This window comes from Mauremys reevesii, linkage group 1 (genome assembly GCF_016161935.1).
Source record: "Mauremys reevesii isolate NIE-2019 linkage group 1, ASM1616193v1, whole genome shotgun sequence".
Classification (NCBI taxonomy): Eukaryota; Metazoa; Chordata; order Testudines; family Geoemydidae; genus Mauremys; species Mauremys reevesii.
In genome coordinates, this window is record NC_052623.1 from 260,915,351 (window position 1) to 260,937,083 (window position 21,733).

A 21,733-nucleotide genomic window follows, 5' to 3' on the forward strand; every position below is an offset into this window, starting at 1 on the left:
AAATGGACTGTGAACTTGGTAGGGCCCTAATTATTATTAACAATAGTATTAACTGCAGTTATTATTTACTAACCCAACTGCATAGTTAACCTCTGCAGCTTATGCAGCCCTGTCTACCTTCAGTGCCAAAGTACTTACGGTTCTGGTGTGTACATTGGTTGAGATCCATGGCGGATGTACTGTGTAGAGTGAAACACTCTGAATGCCAAACCAGCCAGGAAATCCCGAGAAGACAGCAGGCCAGCGACAGGGCGTAAGCGGAATCCAGTGCAAGCTTTAGGGAGAAAAAGGTTCCATTTTAAAAAGTCTATTGGGCTTGGTTTATGCCTCTCCTTTGGGTCCTGGGAACTGGGCAGAACTTTGCATCAGTTTTCTCCCTTAATTATAAGCTTGGGTACCAAATAGTGGAGAACTCCCTATTTGCCTAAGGTACTTACATGGCCACCACCACCACAGTATCTCTGCACCACCACAATCTCTGCACCTCACCTCTGCACCTCACCTCACTGAGGCAGAGAGTAACTAAGTGACTTTCCTAAGGTCACACAAAGTCTGTGGCAGAGCAGAAAATTTCACCTAGGGCTCTCAAGTCTCAGGCTAACACCCTAATAGCTGGACCATCCTTCTTCTCTATTGGGCTATTTTAACACAAACATACTTTGCAAGAATTTTGAAACGTCTTCAAGTTGTGGAATATTATCCTCTCGGTAGCCACAGTATTTTTCCAGTAGCGGGAACACGTGGTTGTGTTCATAGCAAGCATGAGTTGGATAGAGAGTCTTCAGCTCCCTGAAGACTGTGCCCCACGTTTTCTTTTCTTCCTCTGAGTAAGTCACTTTAGGAATAGGCTGCTCGCTGCAAAGCAAAGAGCATTTTTAATCCACAGTGAAATAGATACACCTTAAACCAGCAATATAAAGAAGTGGCTTGTGTCGCTGGCATCTGTGCTTGTACTCCCACCCGGAGCTGGACAGGAGTTGGTGCAGGTGACAAAAATCCCTCTTCTCATATACAGCAAGAGAGAAAACAATGTGATGCACAAGGGGCCTGGTCCGCCTCTCACTCGCATTTGTGTACATCTGGAATAACTCTACTGAATTCAGTTGAGCTACGCTGTCATTTAGATTGTACACTCTTAAGGGCAGAGGCTGTCTCTTCCCCTGTATTTGTTCACTGCCTGGCACAACGGGGCCCTGATCTCAGTTGCAGACTCTTGGTTCTACTGTCGCAAAAATAAACCGTGTTTATTTTGCTGCTGCTGATGATCTGCTAGTAAAATGCTCTGGCTGCTGAATTTCATTGATTTTCCTTTCTTGATGTGCAGAAGGTTGCTGCATTTCATGCCTATTGATTTGTTTTGACATTCCTACTGTGGTCAGGAAAACATCAGTTCTGAAGATGCACAGCTCTTACTGGTTTAAGTATTGTGGAGATGCTCCTAATTATCACTAAATGCAGATTTTGGTAAATTTGATTTTTTTAAAAATTAATAACCCCGGGTCAATTTCCCCCTCAATCATGTGTTCATGCAGCTCATGCTGATGTTAACAAGAGGTAGGCACCATGAAACATGACTTTGGCCCTGCATTCCCTATTCCCTTGGAATTAATCGGAGGGAGGAAGATTCCTTAGCAATAAAGAAAAGGGCCATAGGTGAATCCTCAGCTTTTAAAAATCAAAGGGTTTTAAGCAACTTAATAGGGTTAGCAGCACTCCTGGAATAATGCTCGGGCTTTCCAAGCCCAGAGATTCATTGTTAAACTCCAGTGATACCCCACCGCCTCCCACTCTCTCATTTTAACTTCGGCCTGGGGGCAGCTCCCCAGTAACTCCGTAATTTTCTGCCTGCATGCATCAGTCCTCCTTGATCTATGGAGCTTTAAACATGCTCTTGAATTATTAAGATTGCTGGGGGACCACTGCTGTTCCTATAGCACTCACTGGTCCTAATTAATCTTTGGGCCACTTTCACAGGGCTGGAGAAGGAAGCCGAGGCTTAGCGCACTTTCAAATATCAATCAAAAGGTCCCAGAGATCAAGAGGGCAGGGACGAGGGAAGGGGGCAAGAGAAAAGGGAGCCAAAAGCAAGGGAGAGAGAAGGCAGGGAAGGAGGAATTCATGCTGGGGAAGGATAAGAGTAAAATGAAAAAAGAAAAAGGAGAGAAGAGAGTCAAACAAGCAGCAGATATGGGCAGAAAAGACGTGCAAGGGGAAAGTGACGGGCGGGGGAAGAGATCAAAGGAAAAGAGGACAAGAGAGTGTGAATCTGCTCATTACATGGCTGTCCCCCTTCTTGTAGCTGATTTTTAGAGGTAATGGCACCTGAATTTCATAGTTACCCTTCAAAGGCCCAACCTTCCCATCACCCCCAACAAGCTCCAAGTTCACCGGGGATCCTCTGCTGCCTGGATCTGCCCCTTTTTACACAGATGGGAACTCAGCTGCCTCCATAGCACTGTTTCTCACCCCTCTGCAGAACCTGCAACAGGGCATCTCTGCAGGGCTCAGGGTCTGAGGGTGTGGCTGCTGGGTGGCTGGATGGATGGCTCAGGGTGGCGCCAGAGGGTTCTACATGGTACCCCTTTCTCTTTGTGAAGAATCCAAAAAAGCCAAATTTCTTTGCCATCTTGTCACTGTTCTATTATTCTATTATTTAAAAGCATGGCGCTTATGAACGCTGAATAGAATACGAAGTAAACACATAAAATTCCAGTCTGGTCTATCTCCCGATATGGACAATTTAGTAATACTGTGAGGGGCGAGGGTGTCTCATCCTCCTAACTTGTTTCTGGTTTGGTAATGATTATTCTTGATACTTGTTCTATTATTTTTATATAAAGTTTGGTTGAAGTCTGCAAAGTGAGGGGCAAATTCTGCTCTCAGTTACAAAGGCTACAATTCCATGTACTCCTATAAGTGGGGATGTGCCTCTGTAACTAAGATCAGAACCTGGCCATAGAGGCTTACCCAAACTTTCTAGCCAGCAAGCAGGTTCCTCTCTGATTTCTTTGACTCCTTTCAAGCAATTAAACAGTCAGGTTGGATCTTTTGCCTTGTAACTTAGATTGTAAGCTATTTGGGGCAGGCACTGTCTTTCTGTTCTGTGCTTGTACAACAGCCTGCACCGTGGGGCCTTAAGTAAAATTAATAAAATAATAATAATGGTTTAAAAATCATGAAAGCCATGATCTGATCCTTTGATGTCAAAGAGAGACTTACCATTGACTGCAAGGATTGGGCCTGTTAGGTATACTATAAAAGGTGAATGACTTTGGGGGAGAGTTTTAGTTCCTATTGTCATTCAGATTTGACTGTGAACAGAAAAAGAAATAAAAAGCAGAAAACAAAACGAAGTCCATCCTAGAGAAGTGGATCTGCTTCATTCGTTTATTTTGCTTGTGAAACAAGAACCTAAATTGCTCAATGCAGCTGGATCAGACATGATAAAAATAGAGTAATAAGCACTGGATTAACAAGAGGACCATACGTTATTCATTATTTTAATAGTGTGTGCAGCTCCTTTAATGTAAATTATATACACTCTCCCCCTCTCCACTGTTTAATATGGAGAATACCAAAAGCTGCATTATTCAGTGCTCAGGTCTTTGTAGTAGCATGTGACACTGTTCTACAATTAGACAACAAAGCTTGGTGCTGGAGTGTGGTGGTGGGGGGACATGTCCTCATTTGAATGTCCGCCTTGAGCAATTTACTTTTGTTTTGCTGTAATTTTGGATAAATGCATTTACAGGAAGATTTAAACACACGCCAAGAAAGAAGGGGCCAACAGCAAAAAGGAAATCCCTGACAAGAATTTGTTGTTGCCGTGATGAAAGGGCAGTGACAGGTTGGGAAGCATTCACTTGTGTAACCGGTGTCTCTCCTGTCCGTGTGGTGCACACTCACTGTCTGTAGTTGTAGGCGATGTCAGCAAACTCCTTTCTGCGGGCCCGGTAAACAGGATCTTTGAAACCCTAGGAGGAAACAATTAAAATGTACTCCTCCTGCTTAGTGGGAACAATGCAGGGCTCAGGCCTTAATCCTGCTCCCCCTGAAGACACTGGGAGCTTTGACACTGAATTCAGAGGGAGCAGGAAAGTGATCTTAGGCTAAAATTGAGGTCCCAGCCCGTAGTGTGGACACCAAGCGCACAAGAGCAAGCAGGGAAGACCGCTTCTTCCCAGGCTGAATGACTGCTTTGCTGAAATAGTGCATGCAGGCTGTTCACATCCTCCCACCAGAGGGTGTGGGAGAGAGACAAGAGGATCCATATAGCAGCCATTTCCCAGCCTTACTCATGTCCTGCCTCCTCCCGTTCTCTGCACGCTGCCAAGCGGGGGCTCACAAAGAGTAGAGCTTCACTCATTACCACACTGGGGCTGTGCACCCCGGTGCATGGCTCCCCCACACATTCAAGCTAAAAATCTCACCTCTTATACACTTATTTCTCACAAGGTTCACCTAGCCAGTGAGGATTAGACCTCACCTGAAGATGAGCTCTGCGGGAGCTCAAAAGCTTGTCTCTCCCACCAACAGAAGTGGGTTGAATAAAGGGGATTCCCTCACTCCCTCATCTCTCTCATATCCTGGGACTGACACAGCTACAATGCTGCATACTCCCGTCCTTTCTCTGTCTTGTCTTTTTAGACTGTGAGTTCTTCAGGGCAGGGACTGTCTCGCACTAGATGTATGTACAGTGCTTAGCACAATGGGACCCCTGTTTCAGTTGAGACCTCTAACTACTACTCCAATATACAAATAATAATGGTAATTTGGTTAACCTCAGCACAGTACAAGATTAAACTGGATCTGGGGACAACTGGTATCCAACATAGTTGTATTAGATCAAAGTATTATACACAAAAAGGGGTCAGGTGATTTGAAAAGTTATATGTTATAGAATAGAATGGTATCATAGAACATTTATCCTATTTTTAGCTCCCATGTCTACCTAAACGATAGCGACTGAGTGACTCCTAGTTTTTCCTCCTTGCTGCATCCTAAATTCTACTATCCTTTCTTACTATACCATATGCCTGGCTGTGCTTTGATTTTATGAGAACATAGAGGAAACTGATCACTAACTAATGAGTTCTACCAGCTAGAACTGAGCTGCTTCATTCATTTCAATACCTGAGTTTTATTTCTTTTTTTTTGCCTTCAAGAACAACATCATTGTATGCCATGCTTGTATGCCAGTGCAACAAATGAGAAGGCTATTGATTCAGTTTGCTGAAGTAATTGTATCTTCTTTCATTCTGTTTTTCATATGACCGCACTGAATATCATGAATCATTGTACATGATACACAACGCACTTTGAATTAAGCAATAGGTAATGAATGACTAATCACTCCATCTCAATTAAACTAATAGCAGCAATTTTTGCTACACTGCGTGTAATTTATTTATAATCAGCCTGTCTCAATTAAACTAATAGCAGCAATTTCTGTTGTGCTGCATGTAACTCGGTGTGTTTTGACATGAAAATAAGTTGTTGTTTGGGAGGGGGTGGGGATGGAAAGTATTTTTGCATCAAGAAAAGTCTTTAAAACACTTAAGGATTCATGTGCTCACTAGCACAAACAAATGCACTTTCATTATTTAAATTGCAAGCCCCTTGCAGCAGGGACCACTTCTTTTATTGGGGCTTGCATCATAAATGCCATATTGGCATTCAACAAATAATATGTAGGTGTCAACCAACTATATGTTCATTATAAAAGGGGAAAAAAAGCTCTTAACATCCCCATGCTGGAATATGGTGATTGTCAACTTTCTGTGGCCAAAAAATTGTTCGTCAAGACACCTCATCCCAGAATCCTTTGCATATGTGTAGTTGGGAGAAAGTGAGTGTGCCTATGATGACTGTGTGCTCTGGAGATCCCCAGCTGCCATAATGCTTGAGGCTGCTGGCATTTGCATAAGTTAGAGCAGCCTCCAGACTGATCTAATTTATGTCAGGGACTGGCTCTCAAACAACCGTAATTATGGGAACTGCCTTTGTGCCTCCCTGGACCACTAGAGTTACCCTGGTACAAAACATGTGTACATGAGAATCCCAATTACTATAAAGTTGGTCTTTGTTTAAAGGTAGGACTTGTTTCTTACAGGGTGGTCTGCATCCAGTTCAGCTCCATAGCTTAGGATCTGGTTGGCAAATCTGTCAAGGTCCTGGATAGTTCTCGGGAACCATGGCACTACAAAAAAGAAAAGAAAATACAAATTAGCCTCTTTTCATTTTAGCTTATCTTGGGGTCTCATCTAACTCTTATATTTCTTTGATATAAATATAAAGTAGGATAAACACCAGGCTAGATTCACTGGTACTTTTCGGAAGTGTTGCACTGCACCAGTGATGCAATGCAACAGTAAACCCAGCTTCATGAGCCAGTTAAGTTGGGTTTATGGCTGTTTTGCATTGTTGGAGCAATGCAAAGCAGCTGGAATAAATCCAGCTCCTGGCATTATGTTTGCTTGTGATGGTTATTATTTATTGCTTGATTATTGATATTTCTTGAATTATCAGAACATAGGAATTAGCAGACTGGATCAGACTCAAGTTCCATCTAGTCTAGTATTCTGTCTCTGACAGTAGCCAGAATCAGCCGCTTCGGGGAAGGGGCAAGAAACCCTGCAGCAGGTTGAAATAATCAGCTCCATGAAAGGCTCATCCAATTCCTAATCTCTGCCACTTTGCCTGGCTTAAGACGTGAAGCAGTATAAAAATTAAACAGCACTCTGATGCATCTGATTAGTGTTGTATCAATTAGCGGACATCGCAATAATGCATAAGGAGCCGTTTCAAACAGCAGGAACAGGTCTGATTGTCCATTGCCCCGGGACTCACATATGCATATGCATCAGCGCACAGTAGGTATGAAAAGCTACCAACGCTGATTTCAGAGTCTTTTGCACCCAGCTCGTACTCACACTGCATGAGTGTGAGAACTACATGAGGTGCAGGGCAATAGAGAATCAGGCTCCATTTCTTTTTATTTGCATCCATGAGGGAAAAATGGCACCCAAATCTCTTGAGAGCAATTACTATAATAGGAGGGGGTCATTACAGCTCTTGTGGTGACAACAGCACTGCTCTCATCTTGGATGTCACATGGGGTTCGCACTCTGCATTCATGCGCCTTACTCTCTTCATGTAGGGTACAAGTAACTGCCATTGATATCAATGGAGGTCACTCATCCCAGAGGGCCCCGGAGTTTAAAGCCCAAGTGCTCTCAGTGTTCTCTCTTCCAGCTGAACTGCACCCTGACTTATATGAATTTAGCCTCTTTCTTGCATAAAGCTGCACCATTCCTCCAGCGAGTGCCTTGAAACGCTTCCCATGCCCTGCTTTCTGCCCTAACGAGGACACTGCTGCTGAGTGAATCAATTTTATTTTGTTTAACATTTTGGTATTTAGTTTTTCTCAGCTGCCCGAAAAGTTCTTCACCAACAGCTCTGGAAAGAGAAGTCCTGTATAAATCCTCCAGGGTGCACAACCAGCTGCAGTGCAATCCCTCCCACAGTGCCCCGCTTATGTTCCCCAAACCTGAGCCGCATAGACCACCTAAGGGATGAGAGGATCATTCCATCTCCAGGCCTATTCAGCCCGTGGTCTCTCTGCTGAACAATAAAGAAGGCATTTATGGGGTAGGGTTTAAGTAATGTGGACACCTGCACATCAGAATTGGAGTCAGACCACTAGTTCATTTCACATAGGCCCCAGAAAAGCAGTCTGCATTTAGGACTACTGGGTGGCATGCTTCCATGACATGTCCATCTGTGCCAGGGCAGTGTTATGCACACTAATGTGAGAGTTGTGCTACTGTCTTTGTGCTTTTAGAATTCCTGCCGCAAAGAGTTTCTAAACATCAAAACAGACTCTTTTTAGTGCAGCGTTTTTTTTTCCTTTAATGAAAGTGAATGTGGCTTTGTATTGCAGAAAGAAACGTTCTTTGGAGCCCCATGATACTAACTTTAATCAGACCTAAGAAGTTAGTCACTAGATGGCAGCAGAAGTAGCATCAAAATCTTTCACGACTGGATAGATTTGTTTTTTATCCATAGCTCCACTGTTTCTTTAGAAATATTCGACTAGTTTCTGTCAGTAATCTCCACCTCCTCAAATTAAGTAAGCAAATGGGACTTGGTTATGAAATATTGTTTTTACTTGATACAAAAGTCACTGTCAGCCTACACACTAAAAGAAGGCAAACCTCATACAAGAACCCTGGAGGATGCCATCATCTTCTTCATCTATTGCCTAGGCAACTAAGCTAGTGGCTTTATGGTCAGGAAACCTGGGTTCTGGTCCCAGCTCTGTCAGTGACCTTTCATGTGAATCACATTGCCATGCCTCAGTTTCCCCATCTGTAAAATGGGGGTGACAACACTCTGTAAAGTGCTTTGAGATTTTGGGAGGAAAAGTGCTACCATGAAGCTAAATGTACATTATTAATTATTGCCACAACATATTGCCATTCCCAGGGAAGCTCTAAAACCCATCAGATCTGAACGCAGCAGAAGGCCCACTAGGGACTGTGAAGCCTGCTATGCCCTGTGATGGATTTCAGCATGTGCTGAGAGGATGGTCTGTAAGGGATTTTGAAGAGGAAGAGGTATTCCTCTGAACTAGAAAGGTTTGGGTTCAAGTAATTTCTGTTCCAAATGTGGCTGAATTAGACAAAAAATAGTATCCAATAAACTTTTATTACCAAAGTGTTTGACAAATGGGTGATTTACAAACCGTGGGGCAGATTCGTTCCTTGGCTGGCACCAATGCAGGGACAGAAGGGAGGTGGTTTGTTTCTCCCTTATTTGAGCTGCTGGGGTGGCCAGTGTGGAGCATTGTGAAGATTAGAGCAGCCCTCAGGGCTCCCCAAACTTGTACCCTTGCATCAGTGGCCCCAGAATCACCAGGACACAAGTCCACCCTAGTCACACCACCTTCCACTACTCCCCTCCCTCCTCTGGCCTAACTTCACCTCACCTCCTGTTATTCCCCGCCCCCACCATCCCACCTCAGAACACCCTCTGAGCCTGGGGCTCATGTGGATTCAGCTCAGAGATGTTGGAGTGGCTCTGTAGCAGGGGAAATCCCTAATGTGGGAGGCTTTATACCTGCCCTATGGTCCATTGGCACCGACCTCACTGGTACAAAGGGGCCGCAGCAGAAGGCTGAACAGGGCCCTGTGAGTCTTCTGTCGAGAGCTTAGTGTTCTCAGCATCCAAGTCAATGGGAATTGAGGGTGCTGAGCACAGCATGGGATTTAGCCCCTTTGCCCTATACATACAGTAGGAATCAGAGCAATTAGTGAGGGGAGAGAGCTGCTGGGTGATATCGTCTGGCAATGCAGTTCAGAAAGACCTTCCCCAACAATGCTAGCAACAGTTTAAAAATATCAAATCAAATTAGGCTCTCAATGGATTTGTCAAATATTTTGTTTGCTGACATGTTTTCGTGGGGGCTAGTTAACCAGACATGCTGGCTGTCTGCACTGCGGTTAATGAATTGCCAGAGCAAGCTGTTGCAACAGGGAGCCTCTGTGAAGACTTCAAGAGAGAACATGGGCTGATCAGTAATAAATATTGATTTGTCTGTAAGTGAAACAGCAGCATTTATAGGCATGTACTGGACACCCAAGTGGTGACCAAATTAACATGGGGTCAAATGCTTAATAGGATGCTAATAAGCTATTTATATGTGGGGCAACAAAACGGAAGCAGTTAGGAGTTTCTGCAGAGCTCCTACATTCTGACCATTGTGAGGAGGGTCAAAGCCAGGTCTATTAAATTTATAGCTGTTCAAGGCACAGGTTTAGACCTTTTTAAACAGATCCAAATGCTTTGGCCTGCCCCAGGGTTTAGCAAACAAGGCTCTTACAGAACCTCAGCCTCCAGCCGGTCTCAGAAATGCAATAAATTGTCTCTGTTTCCCGCCACTGAAATAGACTAATATTTAATTCTTTTATTCCTCGGCTCCTAGGGGTCTGCAAATACTCAACTTGTTTCCCAAAAGAGTCATGAAGAGATGCACTGTGTTTTCGCAACAAATAACTCTAATTCCACAAAAGGCATTTGACCAGATGAAACACTTCAGCACATCACTCATGTGAAGAGCTAAAGTTACCTTCAGAATGATGACATTTTGCTAGCATTTGCTAAGCTACAGTTATATTATTGATCTAAATCTTTTATTCATTGCTCGAATAGGGGAAATATAATATCTTTTGTCCTACAATTAAGAGCGCTTGGGGGGAAAAAAAGAGTAAAAATGATAACTGAGCCCAAATGAAAAATCATCAGTACACTAAAGCCCCAGACCAGTAAAGCACTCAAAACATGCTTCAAGTTAAGCACAGGGTTCATAGATTTTAAGGCCAGAAGGGACCATTGTGACCATCTAGTCTGACCTCTGGCATAGCACAGACCATAGAATTTCACTCAGTGATTCATGCATCAATCCCAATAACGTGTGGTTGAACTAGAACTTACTTTTTTAGGAATATATCCAGCCTTGATGTAAAGATTTCAAGTGATGGTCAATCCACTACACATTCCAACTGATAATCACCCTCACTGTTCAAAGTGTGAGCTTATTTCTAGTTTGAATTCACCTAGTTTCAACTTCCATCCATTCAATCTTGTTATGCCTTCGTCTGCTAGATTAAAGACCCCTCTAAAGAGCCAAGGTCTTCTTCCTGTACTTACAGACTATGATCAATTCACCTCTTGGCCTTTTCTTCAATATGCTCTTATGTCTACACTCCAGCCACTGGATGCTTCCTACATTGACAGAAGGAGTTTTTAAATTCAGTCCAATATAATAAACCCACCTCTCTGAGAGGCAGTAGTTAGGCTGACACAAGAATCCTTCCATCAACCTAGCCATGTCTATACAGTGAGTTAGGTTGACCTAATTACGGTACTCAGGGCACAAAATTTTTCACAGCCCTGAGTGATGTAGCTAAATTTATCTAATTTTTAAGTGTAGACCTGGCCTAAATAGATAGAGTACTCACTGCATAGCACGTTTTCCAATCCTTACATCATTCTTGTGGTTCTTCCTTCTCTTCATTGCTCAGGTGCTTTGCTGGACCAGGTCCTAGCGGCACTCAACAAACATCAGGCAAAATGAACAAAAACTATTTAAGCACAAGCCAAAAAAAGCCCAGACTGTCACAATTAGATCACTTGAGGAAAGAGAATTTCACTAGCCTAGATGGCACATTGGTCCCCAAGAAGCAAAATAGGGAAATATAACAAAACCCCCTTTGCTACCCTTGTGGCCCTGCACTGGATTCATGTAAAGCGCACAGATGAACTGAACCCATAATCCTTAGCAAAGAAAAATCAAATCCCATCTATAGATGGTGGATAAGGAATTGGTACTATTGCCCTAGCTTAAGTAAGTTGCTTCTTTCTTGACACAGATGTGTCTCACAAGGAGAATATTTTCCTTGGCAATGAAAAAGGCCTGTGTCCACGTACAACATAGGGGAGGTTGGCTTGCTAGTGTGTTTGTCTGTGTGGGGTGATATATTGTTTAGTTTTATATTTTTAAAAAAACGAACATCAGCAGATTCTGATGTTAAGATTCCAATGTTAAGATCTATCAGTGATGATTTTAAAGGGCAAGTCAATGTAGACATTGTCATGGCAATGCTAGTTATTTATTAACACTGTCATATTTGTTTAAGGGACAAATTCAGCCATTATCTCTTCAGCTTGGTCTCTCATTTCACTCTGAACCTGTGTATGTTTTGCTCCCTAAACAGCCTTAGTCCGTAGGTGCTGGAACTAGGGGTGCTGCCACACCCCCTGGCTTGAAGTGGTTTCCATCAGAATCAGGGTTTACAGTTTGATTCAATGGCTCTCAGCACCCCCACTATACAAATTGTTCCAGCACCCCTGCCTTAGTCTGACTTTTAGAGCACAACCCTTCTGAGATTTAAGCTCATGGTGGGCCCAGGGGCGGCTCTAGAAATTCCGCCGCCCAAAGCAGGGCGGCGCGCTGCACCGCTCGCGCCGCCCTTCCCCGGTCCCGCGACCGGGGCAGAAGTGCCTGCGGACGGTCCCATGGTCCCGTGGCTCTGGTGGAGCATACGCAGGCATGCCTGCGGGAGCTCCGTCCGAGCCGCGGGACCAGTGCACCCGCCGCAGTCATGCCTGCGGGAGCTCAAGCGGAGCCGCGGGAAGAGGGGACCCTCCGCAGTCATGCCTGCGGCAGGTCCGCTCGTCCCGGGGCTCCGGTGGACCTCCCGCAGGCATAACTGCGGAAGGTCCACCGGAGCCAAATGCCGCCCTGCCAGGACAATGCCGCCCCACGCGCCTGCTTGGCGCGCTGGGGTCTGGAGCCGGCCCTGGGTGGGCCCTTCCACTAATGGCAACTATTGAAACTGAAAAGGGAATCAAGGACAGAAGAAATAAAAATAAAATGATTCATTTGATCTTTTCTCTCTCTGATGATAAATTGCTTCCACTAACAAACAAAAACAGTCATTCCTTCAATCAGAAGGGATCCAATTAATCTCTGCTGCTCTCAAGTCTATAGAGATTAACCTGGCTCAAGAAGATCTTTTGATGAACATGGAAACACGAAGTGAAATCCTAACCCTGATTAAATCAATAGGATTTTTGCCATTGACTTCAATGGAACCATAATTTCTCCTGTGGTCTTTTTGTTGTTGACGTTTTGAGCTCTACCCTGTGCTCGAATCAGTGCCTACAAAACCTTTAATCACTGCTGCTCAGCAAAGACTTGCCAGGGTCTGTAGCTTTCTTCTGAAAATATAATACCAAAAGAGGACGCATGACAAAGAGAGAACATCTGTGATAGTAGGTGTAGCTGAGGCCTGGCCTGGAGTAATTAACTCCTGGAAGGAGACCTCTTTTTTTTGGAAGAGAAGATTAGGGAAGGAAATTAATCATTAGGTTGAAAACAGAATGTTTGTGCTAAATAAAGTAAGTAAATAGGTCAGTAGGCTAAGAAGACAGAATGTCTGAGACAACTAAGATAAGAGGGGAAACACACAGGGACTGTTTTCTATGAACTAGATAACAAGGGAAGTTAAGAATATAGAGAGGAGGCAAAGAGGAAGTCGATGGTGGTCAGAGTGTGGACAGCGCATGCTGCACAGAGATTGGTTCCTGCAAAGTAACCAAGCCGATCCAAAAATGTGTGCTGCAATGTATAGTAAATGCAATGAGATGTGTAATGTATAGAAAGGGAGGAAGTTTCTGTGTAACTTTGGAGCTGTGATGTACCCTGTATCCGAGTCTGATCAGCTCAGCATAGCACTGCTGTGTGTCCAGTAAAGATACCCAAATGACAAAGGCGGGAGTCGAACTGAGTTCTTGGGAAGCTGAGTGAAAAGAGGTCTCGGAGGGAATCCCGACAGTAGTGCTCATAGCTCCCTGCCCAGGCATAACCCTTTCTCTCTTGTCACTTGAATGGAGGAAACTGACCTCAGAGGGTATTTGCTGGAGGTTTCTTTCCCCCAAATGTAATGTCATGGGTCAGGCACAAAGGAGATGGTAAAAGGATTACCAGGATTTATCTTGAGCAGATATTAACGCCCTTTTATGTTGTTTCAAGGAAGGAAGAGGAAGAACCAGACCAAAAGCATTTGAAGACAATCCTAGCTGAAATCCTATTAAAATCACACCTGGTATCTGAAGAGGTATTTAGGTATTAATAAAGTGGGTGTCGTGGTTTCTTTACGTGAATCTTCTGGGCCATGTCTTTACCCAGGCTCCAATCCTGTGAGGTGCTGAGCACTCTCATCTCTCACTGACTTCAATAAGAAGAACGGAGGTTACTCAGCACCTCCCAGGATCATGCCCTAGTTCCCTAAAAAAGCAAAACTACCATCAACATTACTGGGAGTTTTGCCTGTGTGAGGATGGGTTGAGCCTGCTCCCCCTGAAATGGGTAGAAAAAACTCCCTGATTTCATGGGTTGGGAGAGGGGTGCGATTGGACCCAAAAGATTTGAGTGAGATTATGGGGGCAAGATTATGCCTATGAGGGGGAAGATTGTGCCTGACTCTTACGTAGGTGCACTGTGGAGGAGGAAGTGCACAAGAAGGCTTCCTCTCCCCTCCCCACTCATCATCCAGCCGGCATAAGGGTCAGACACAGCTGCTGCCCCTGAGCTTGAAGAAGGATACAGCCTGCTCCCTCCATCCACCAAGGGGTGCACAGTGCTCCAGAAGGGGATGGAGAGAGATTGGAGGCTGATCAGCCTGTAGAGAAGGACCAGTGTGGAAGAGATGGGGGAATGATTTCCACTCTCTGAAGGGGTGCAGTAATAGATCTCTGCCAGGGAAATCAGAGAAGAAATCTACTTCCTTGAAGCAGAATTTCTTCCTCTATTTCCCTACAGGTTACATTGCTTCATACCAAGCGTAGTGCTGTGCCTCATTGGCCTTAGTCCTTAGTAAGAGCTGCAGGATTTGGTTTGTTATTAACCAAGATTTAGGGTGTTTTGGGGGTGGCAATGAGGGGTGTTGGAGTTAGCCATGACAATCAACACTTCATTCGTTATTTTGTTACTTGGTCCTTTATCAGCAACTTTTATGCATTAAACACAATTGAGAATAGGATCACACTTTGCACGAAGGGTCCATTTAACAAAGAATTAATAAATGACCAGCAGAAGTTTTAAGAACTGGTAAATCAATTGTTATAGAGTCCAGCATTTCAACTGGTAGCTTATAAGCATTTGTCATAACTTCTACTGATGGATTTATAAACCAACCATAGCTCAAACTACTCATATCTGTAAGATGCTGATAATCATAACACCTCTTATGGTAGTTAACTCTTCATTTCTAAGTGGACCCTTACTATGAAGAGTGACCAAGAAGGGCTCTGCTGTGGATTCAAACAAACAATCTGCATTATCCTATTTCAATGTTAACAAACTGCCTGTCTTCACCTGACTGTTCCCCCGTAAGGGTGAGCAAGACACGGCAGCTTTGGAAAGTGATGCAAGTTCTTCATCAAGGGAGCATAAAGGGCATGCAGTTGCAAATGTCTCTAGGCCACTGTTCTAAAGCCCTCCTTAGTGACTTACAGGAGCCAGCCCTCCTTAGGAAGATGAAAGACAATCTTTCTCTAGATGGCATTCATTACCAAAAATGCACATTAAGGGCTCGATTTAATTAGGTGCTGAGCACTCTGGCATTGCTCCAGCAAAGCAGTTTAAAATGAATCATGTGCTTAACACATGAACAGTCCCATAGATTTCAATAGAATTACTCATGTACTTAAAGTTAGGTATATGCTTAAGTAACTTGCTGAATCTGGGCTTTAGGTAACTTGTTGGAGGTTGGCAAGACTAAAGTCATTGTGCATGTCAAGCAAAGACCATCATTAAAAAAAAACAAGTTTGAATCTAAGTAATGTTTATCGAAATAGAGTAATATCCCTTTAAATACTTTTTGTGTTATCCAGTGGTGCTTGCTGTGTTCTAGAAGCCACTGGAAATCAGTCATAGCCAGGGCCGGCTTCAGCTTTTTTGCCGCCCCAAGCACCGATTGAGCTGCCACCGAAGGGCTGCCGAAGAGGAAGAGAGGAAGTGAAGGACCCGCTGCCGAATTGCCACCAAAGACACAGACGTGCCGTCCCAATAATGGACAGAGTGCCGTCCCTTTCTATTGGCCGCCCCAGGCACCTGCTTCCTTCGCTGGTGCCTGGAGCCGGCCATGGTCACAGTGGCAGTGTGCCTGTAGCTAGGCTTGGCATGTTTGCATATCTTTAGCAAACCAGTCATTGGGAACTCACTTGTGCCCGTGTGGTCTCTTCATATTGTTTGTGTGTGTAAGGAGCAAAAGATAACACTAGATGAATTTGGTAGATTGCTGAAAGCTGTGTATGAAAATATAGCCTATTTGACCAGCAAGGGCACTGTTCATTTGCGGAAAATGACCATGTATGCAACTTTTTGGAATGGGAGACAGGATTATAAAGGGTGGAAGAGGAAACACAGATACAGGGGTCAACCAGAAAACTGCTTTACTGAAGAGAATAGAAGTAGTTCAAAAAGGCGGAGTGGTTTAGGCAGATAACACAATTTTATAGTCAATATTTTCTTACCAGCATCTTTCTTCTTTTTACGTGAAAGCTCATGAACAGTCACTCCGATTTCGTTTCTCAAAGACTTGATGATATCTGTGAGAAGAGGAGTATTCCTGCTATCCAGGTTTATGAAGAATTCATACTCATCTTTGTTGACTCGGGAAGGTCTGGACTCAATATGGGTCAGGTTTATACTTTTTTCCTATGAGAAAGGGATAATAGATTGAATTTTGATACTATATGCTGTAGGTGGAATCACAGAATGTTGAAATCCCCTTGTTGGTGAATGGCCCACATCACAATAATAATTTGTGATTACAATGAAATGAGGTTTGGAAAAACCAGAAGCAGGGTATCTTGTGATCCAAATCTCAAGGGGCTGAAAATGAAAAGCCATTATATGCCCTCACTCTGTGCATGCAGTTTCCTTGCCTCAGACCCTACTGTAAGCTTACTGCTGTGACTGCAGGGATACGCAATGGACAATTCCTTTCAACCTGCCTACCTACTCTCTTTGCTCCTGCATTGCAGCCAGCCAGGGGAGCAGCTGCTGCAAGCTCAAGTATCTCTGTTCCTGCAACACTCAGCTCAGCCATGGAAGCACATGTGGCATGGCTTCAAAGTGCCACTGCAAGCCACCCAGACCAGCATGTAGCATTCAGGTGAATGGGGAAACTGGAGGGGGTAACAAGACTCAAGACAGAACAGGAAAGAGTAAAAGAATAGGAAGCCACTCCCACCAAAAAAATACATACATTTAAAAAAAAATCACAGAAGAAAAAACAGATGAGAAGGAAAAGAGAAAATGGAAACAATAGGACAAGAGAGAAAAAATAATGGAAACAAAGGAGAAGAGACAGCAACTGTCCTAGGAAACAGCACAGGAAAAGGCCCCTATTTGCCAATCCAACACTAGGGGAGCACCAACAACAAAATGCACATCGGGAACCACTGACTTAACAAGCTAAATGGATGTTATCAGTCAGATATTGTATCTAAGATACACATTCCAAAGTGTTTTTGAAACACTTCATAGTGTTTCAGGGTCTCCGTTCAGTGAGCAGGACTGTTGTCTCTCTCTGGGAGGTGGCTGAATCTTAGGTAGAGCTAGTCAGAAAATGTTCTCGCCCATGGAAAAAGCTTGAAGACATTTTTTGTTTTGGACCACGTTTTTCTCCACAACTCTTCTGGTTTTCATCAAAAACCCAGAATGTGCAGGGTTTGGTTTCTTGAGGAAAACCAGAAAAATGTAGTCAAAAGCAGGGTCTCTCCCAATGAAATTTTGATTAAAAATTTAAAAAAGCACCATGTTTACTTGAGAAAACCTTTGAACAAAAAATGTCAACCAGCTCGAAACGTAGGATCTCGGCCTGCATTTCTTCTTCAGGCATACGCCCACCACAGCCGTTGTTGCTATAGGATGAGGCCCATAATGAAATTCTGCCTCCCAAAAGGAAGCTGAGACCCATGAAGACAGAGAAAATTCAGATTTGGGCCTGTCTGCTCCTTGGTTTTGCTCTCCTTTGCTCTCCCCTTTGTGCTGCATAGTACAGTGAGGCAGCTGGCCATCAGCAACACAGAAATGACCTCATTCACCTTGCTACAAAAGGCAGTTCAGAATCTGGTAGGCAAGGAAGAAGTGTGCATGGTGCTCTTCTGTGTCTGTGTCTGCAAGCCGCTGATTACCTTAAGTTGTTTTGCTCAACACCAGTACAGTAAGTTGAAAAGTTCAAAAGCACATTCACCAACGTCTGCTCCTGAAAGATACTCCCCAGTTGTGCTGTCTGAATGCAGAGAATGTGTTTAACTGTGCTAAGCCCTAGGGACAATTTGTTTTAGAGCCATAAAATGCTGTGGAACACACAGACCTTACTTTGTATTTGCTTTTTAGCTAGATGGTCAGAGATCATTACAGGGCTCAAGACCTAGAAGTTAAAATTACTTGAAACTATTTTTTTTTGACAGAGACCAGAGACAGTGGGCTGTAATTTGCTGTCGGCTGGGCCATTGTAAATCCACAATAAGTCCAATGAGGTCAATGCAACTACTGAGGATTTACACCAGGGGGAGAATCTGGACCATTAGGCCTTGTTCTTCACTGCCTGGAACCTTGTATAGTCACAGACAACTGTGCAAAACGGTGGTAAAATGCCACCAAACCAGAATGCTCTATTCACACTGACTGTAAGATTTTATATTCACTGTGCACAGGTGTAAATGATTGCACAAGGACTTGTTGTTCTGAGGTTGCACAGCACCTAGCACAATAGGCCCATGTTAGGGGGTGGTCCTAGATACTACTGTAATAAACAACAAAACAAAGAACAAGGGAGTGGAGAATGAAGCCCACAGACAGTACTGATTGGCAGGGGGAGGGACAGAGGGTTATTGTAATAATTGGGACTACAAATGTACCCTCATTGTAGGCTCAACTGTAAAAAGTATATAAAAGTTCATAAAATGTCACAATAGCCTATAGGAATAAATGTTGATGGGTACAGGCGCAAAAGGTAGAAGAAAAACTGAATTAGTCTAAAAAAAAGGCCTCCTGCTAAAACTCAAGGACTATGTTAAAATTATTCTTGGTAAAAATAGAAGATGTGGAACTGGAAATTAATGAATTAAAATTGGCGTCAGATATTAGGCCTAACTGGTAGACAAAATAATGAAGGGATGGGCTATTCCCTCCATTGCCTTTATAGGTCCTTAAAGAAAGAGACTTTGGAGGGAAAAGAGAAGAAGAGATGAATGCTACGAGTAAGCTTCATGATCATGGCTGCCTCTCCCACTGTTTCTGGGACTCAGGATCTTCATCATCCTGATCCTGAGAGATGTCCTGAGCAAACCGGGCCAGAGAGAGAGACACCCAGATGACATCACCACCTGTACCAACTCCAGCTGAATCCCAAACACCACCTGAGATGAAATGGGATCAGACTTTGACATGAGCTGAAGCTGCTGCTGTTAACTAACTTCTTCTCTCCCGCCCTCCTCCACCCCCCAAGAGGACAGTCATTACCATCTTTGATGTCATTTAAGAGACCGTCAAACGCAGGGGTGTGTGTGGGTGGGGGTGGGGGTGGGGGTTCCTTCTAAAAAGGGAAAGGGAACAAGGGATGCTGTTAAAATGAAAGCCTTACATTTCAAATGCTTTAACAGTTTTCCCCTTCTTTTCTGTATCATTAATAAAAGGTTTAAAAGGATGTTTAATGGTGGGTTTGCCATGGTGCTAAGCAGACTGAGGTCTTTGCATACCAAACCCTGAACCTTGTTTAATGTTAGACAGTGACTGGGTTGCATTAACACCTTTGGCCTGTATGTTTCATCTAAATCAGTGGGTCTCAAACTTTTTTACTGATGACCCCTTTCACATTGCAAGCCTCTGAGTGTGACTCCCCCTAATAAGTTAAACATACTGTTTAATATATTTAACACCATATAAATGTTGGAGGCAAGCAGGGTTTGGGGTGGTGGGTGACAGTTTGTGACCCCCCTTGTAATGACCTTGTGACCCCCTGAGGGGTCCTGACCCCCAGTTTGAGAACCCCAATCTAAATGAATACAACAGGGGCCACATAGCAATGATTTGTCCAGAAGCCCTTGGAGAACAAACAACGGAGCAGGCAGACAGCCAGCATGTGTCGCACTCTTGTGACAGGTCAGCTCTGCTACGCTTGCTTCACTCCCTTTGGAAAGTCTTGGGCCTGGGGTGCAGGGTCTTGAAATGCAAAGGGACGTGGTGCCAACATGCAGGACTTAGGGGAGGGCTGTTTTGTACCTTCGCCCTATTTTATCTACCCACACTGGTCCCGGTGCAAGCTGGCCTGATGTAAAAAGCAAAAGGAGCTATTTTGCTTATTATAGTCACCTGTCCTCTCAAGTTCTACTCATCCAACTGCACAACTCATGAACAAATAGAGGAAATACTTACTGATTTGCTATCATGTTATACAGCAGATTGTTTCTAGTTCACCAGGGGGGCAGAAGAGACTCATGCTGGTTTTTTTGGTCAGACTAAAAGAGGATGTATACTCACCAAGTCAAATGTCCACCTCCTTTACACCAATGTAATTCTGGAATAACTCCACTGAAATCAGAGAAGTTATTCTGAATTTGCATCTGTATAAGCAAGACCAGGTTCTCTCCCCCTTCTCCACTGATTCAGGAGTAGAGGCCAGAAATTGGTCATATTTGGCCATCTGATAATTCTTCAGTCCTTAGCTTGTGAAAATCTGGCACAGCGAGCTCCTACTCCACTCCCCATCTGTTCCTGACATACAGTCTGTAGAGAGGTGATGGAAGGAGGAAACAGTAATTATGCTTACCTGGCAGAGTTTAAATCAGGCTGTACAATGCCCTAAACTGTACAGGACCAGCCATGAACCAACCTCAGAAACACAGAGGGGCAGCCAGCACCCTGGTAGCCCTCTCCACCAATTTTCTCCATGCCCAGCAGATACTGGGCATAGCAGAGAATCTGGGGCAGAATGCGGTCCAAGCAATCTGAAATTCTGATGCATTAAAGGCCCATGGTGCTTAAATTACTCAGGATCAAAATTCACCCTGAATTACGATCTGATGGCAGAAAGCAATGCCTTTATTTCAAACTATCATCTGGAAAAAACAAACAATGATCGAACGTGTAGCTTTTGAACTGTATATATCCCATCACGAATTATGTAACTTTACCTATCCTTAGCAATATATATATAAACACACACACACATGATTTTATTTTCATTTATATTAAAACCAATGCTCTTAACTACAAAAACATCCTTTACTGATTACATTGTAAACAAAATGAATCTGTATTTCTTTTGTGCATTTCTATTACAATCAGTAGTTTGCTCAGAGGAACACAATACAGAAAAACTGTCCTTACAAGACAGTTGCTTGCATAGTTGTTGTAGCCATGTAGTTTTGAGTAAGAAGAGTTGGGTGAGGTAATATCTTTTATTGGACCAGCTTCTGTTGGTGAAAGAGACAAGCTTCCTTCAGGTCCGAAGAAGAGCTCTGTGGAGGGCATTCTTCACTTCCTGTCCTAAAATCTTGTATAATGCAAAACAACAAACTCTAGGATGTAGTTTTATGTGCTCTTAGACAATTTTTGCCTTTCATTCAAGAGATGCCTGCATCTCAGCAATTGGCAAAAAAAATCGTGTATTATATAAATCTATATTGTTGCCATTTTGTAACGAGTGCTTTGGGATCCTTTTGGAGCCATATAAATGTAAGTTACAATCACTGTTTTAGAAACAGAAATTCAGTCACAGAAATTGACCCCTCCCAATTGATAGTTTTGCATAATTATGTTTTCAGATGTTTTGTATTGGTAATAAACACCTTCACTTCAAGATATTTACAGCCTCTCTGTTACTTGAGTTTCTAGTCAGCACCCAATTTCATTTTGGTACAACTTCTCCACCTGGTGTCTACTGATGGTATTGTAATTATATTTTATCTGATTCAGAACTCAGTAGGATGTAGTCTGTGTTGCTAGTTCTTGCAATTTTATTGTTAGTCTCATGATATTTGATGTTTTACTTAAAGCTCCAGCTCCTGGAGCCAAAAGGAGAATTTGGGGTTTAGTGTGGGGGGGGGTAAGTATGTTTTTAGCTCTCCTGCTTGCAGATGAAAGCTTGTAAAC

General features: G+C 43.5%; 1 protein-coding gene across 3 annotated transcripts in view; it reads right to left on the bottom strand.

The window, feature by feature from the left end:
- PAH (phenylalanine hydroxylase) overlaps nt 1-21,733 on the bottom strand; it is a 56,032-nt gene that overhangs the window by 16,046 nt on the left and 18,253 nt on the right. For all 3 annotated transcript variants that reach the window (XR_005583601.1, XR_005583599.1, XM_039484150.1), the window contains exons 3-7: nt 16,102-16,285; nt 6,111-6,199; nt 3,907-3,974; nt 659-855; nt 139-274 (exon numbers count right to left, since the gene is read on the bottom strand). Coding sequence is in view for 1 of the 3 variants with exons in the window: in XM_039484150.1 (XP_039340084.1) it covers nt 139-274; nt 659-855; nt 3,907-3,974; nt 6,111-6,199; nt 16,102-16,285 (674 nt within the window). In the remaining 2 variants the exon portion in view is untranslated. The remainder of the gene's footprint in view (nt 1-138; nt 275-658; nt 856-3,906; nt 3,975-6,110; nt 6,200-16,101; nt 16,286-21,733) is intronic.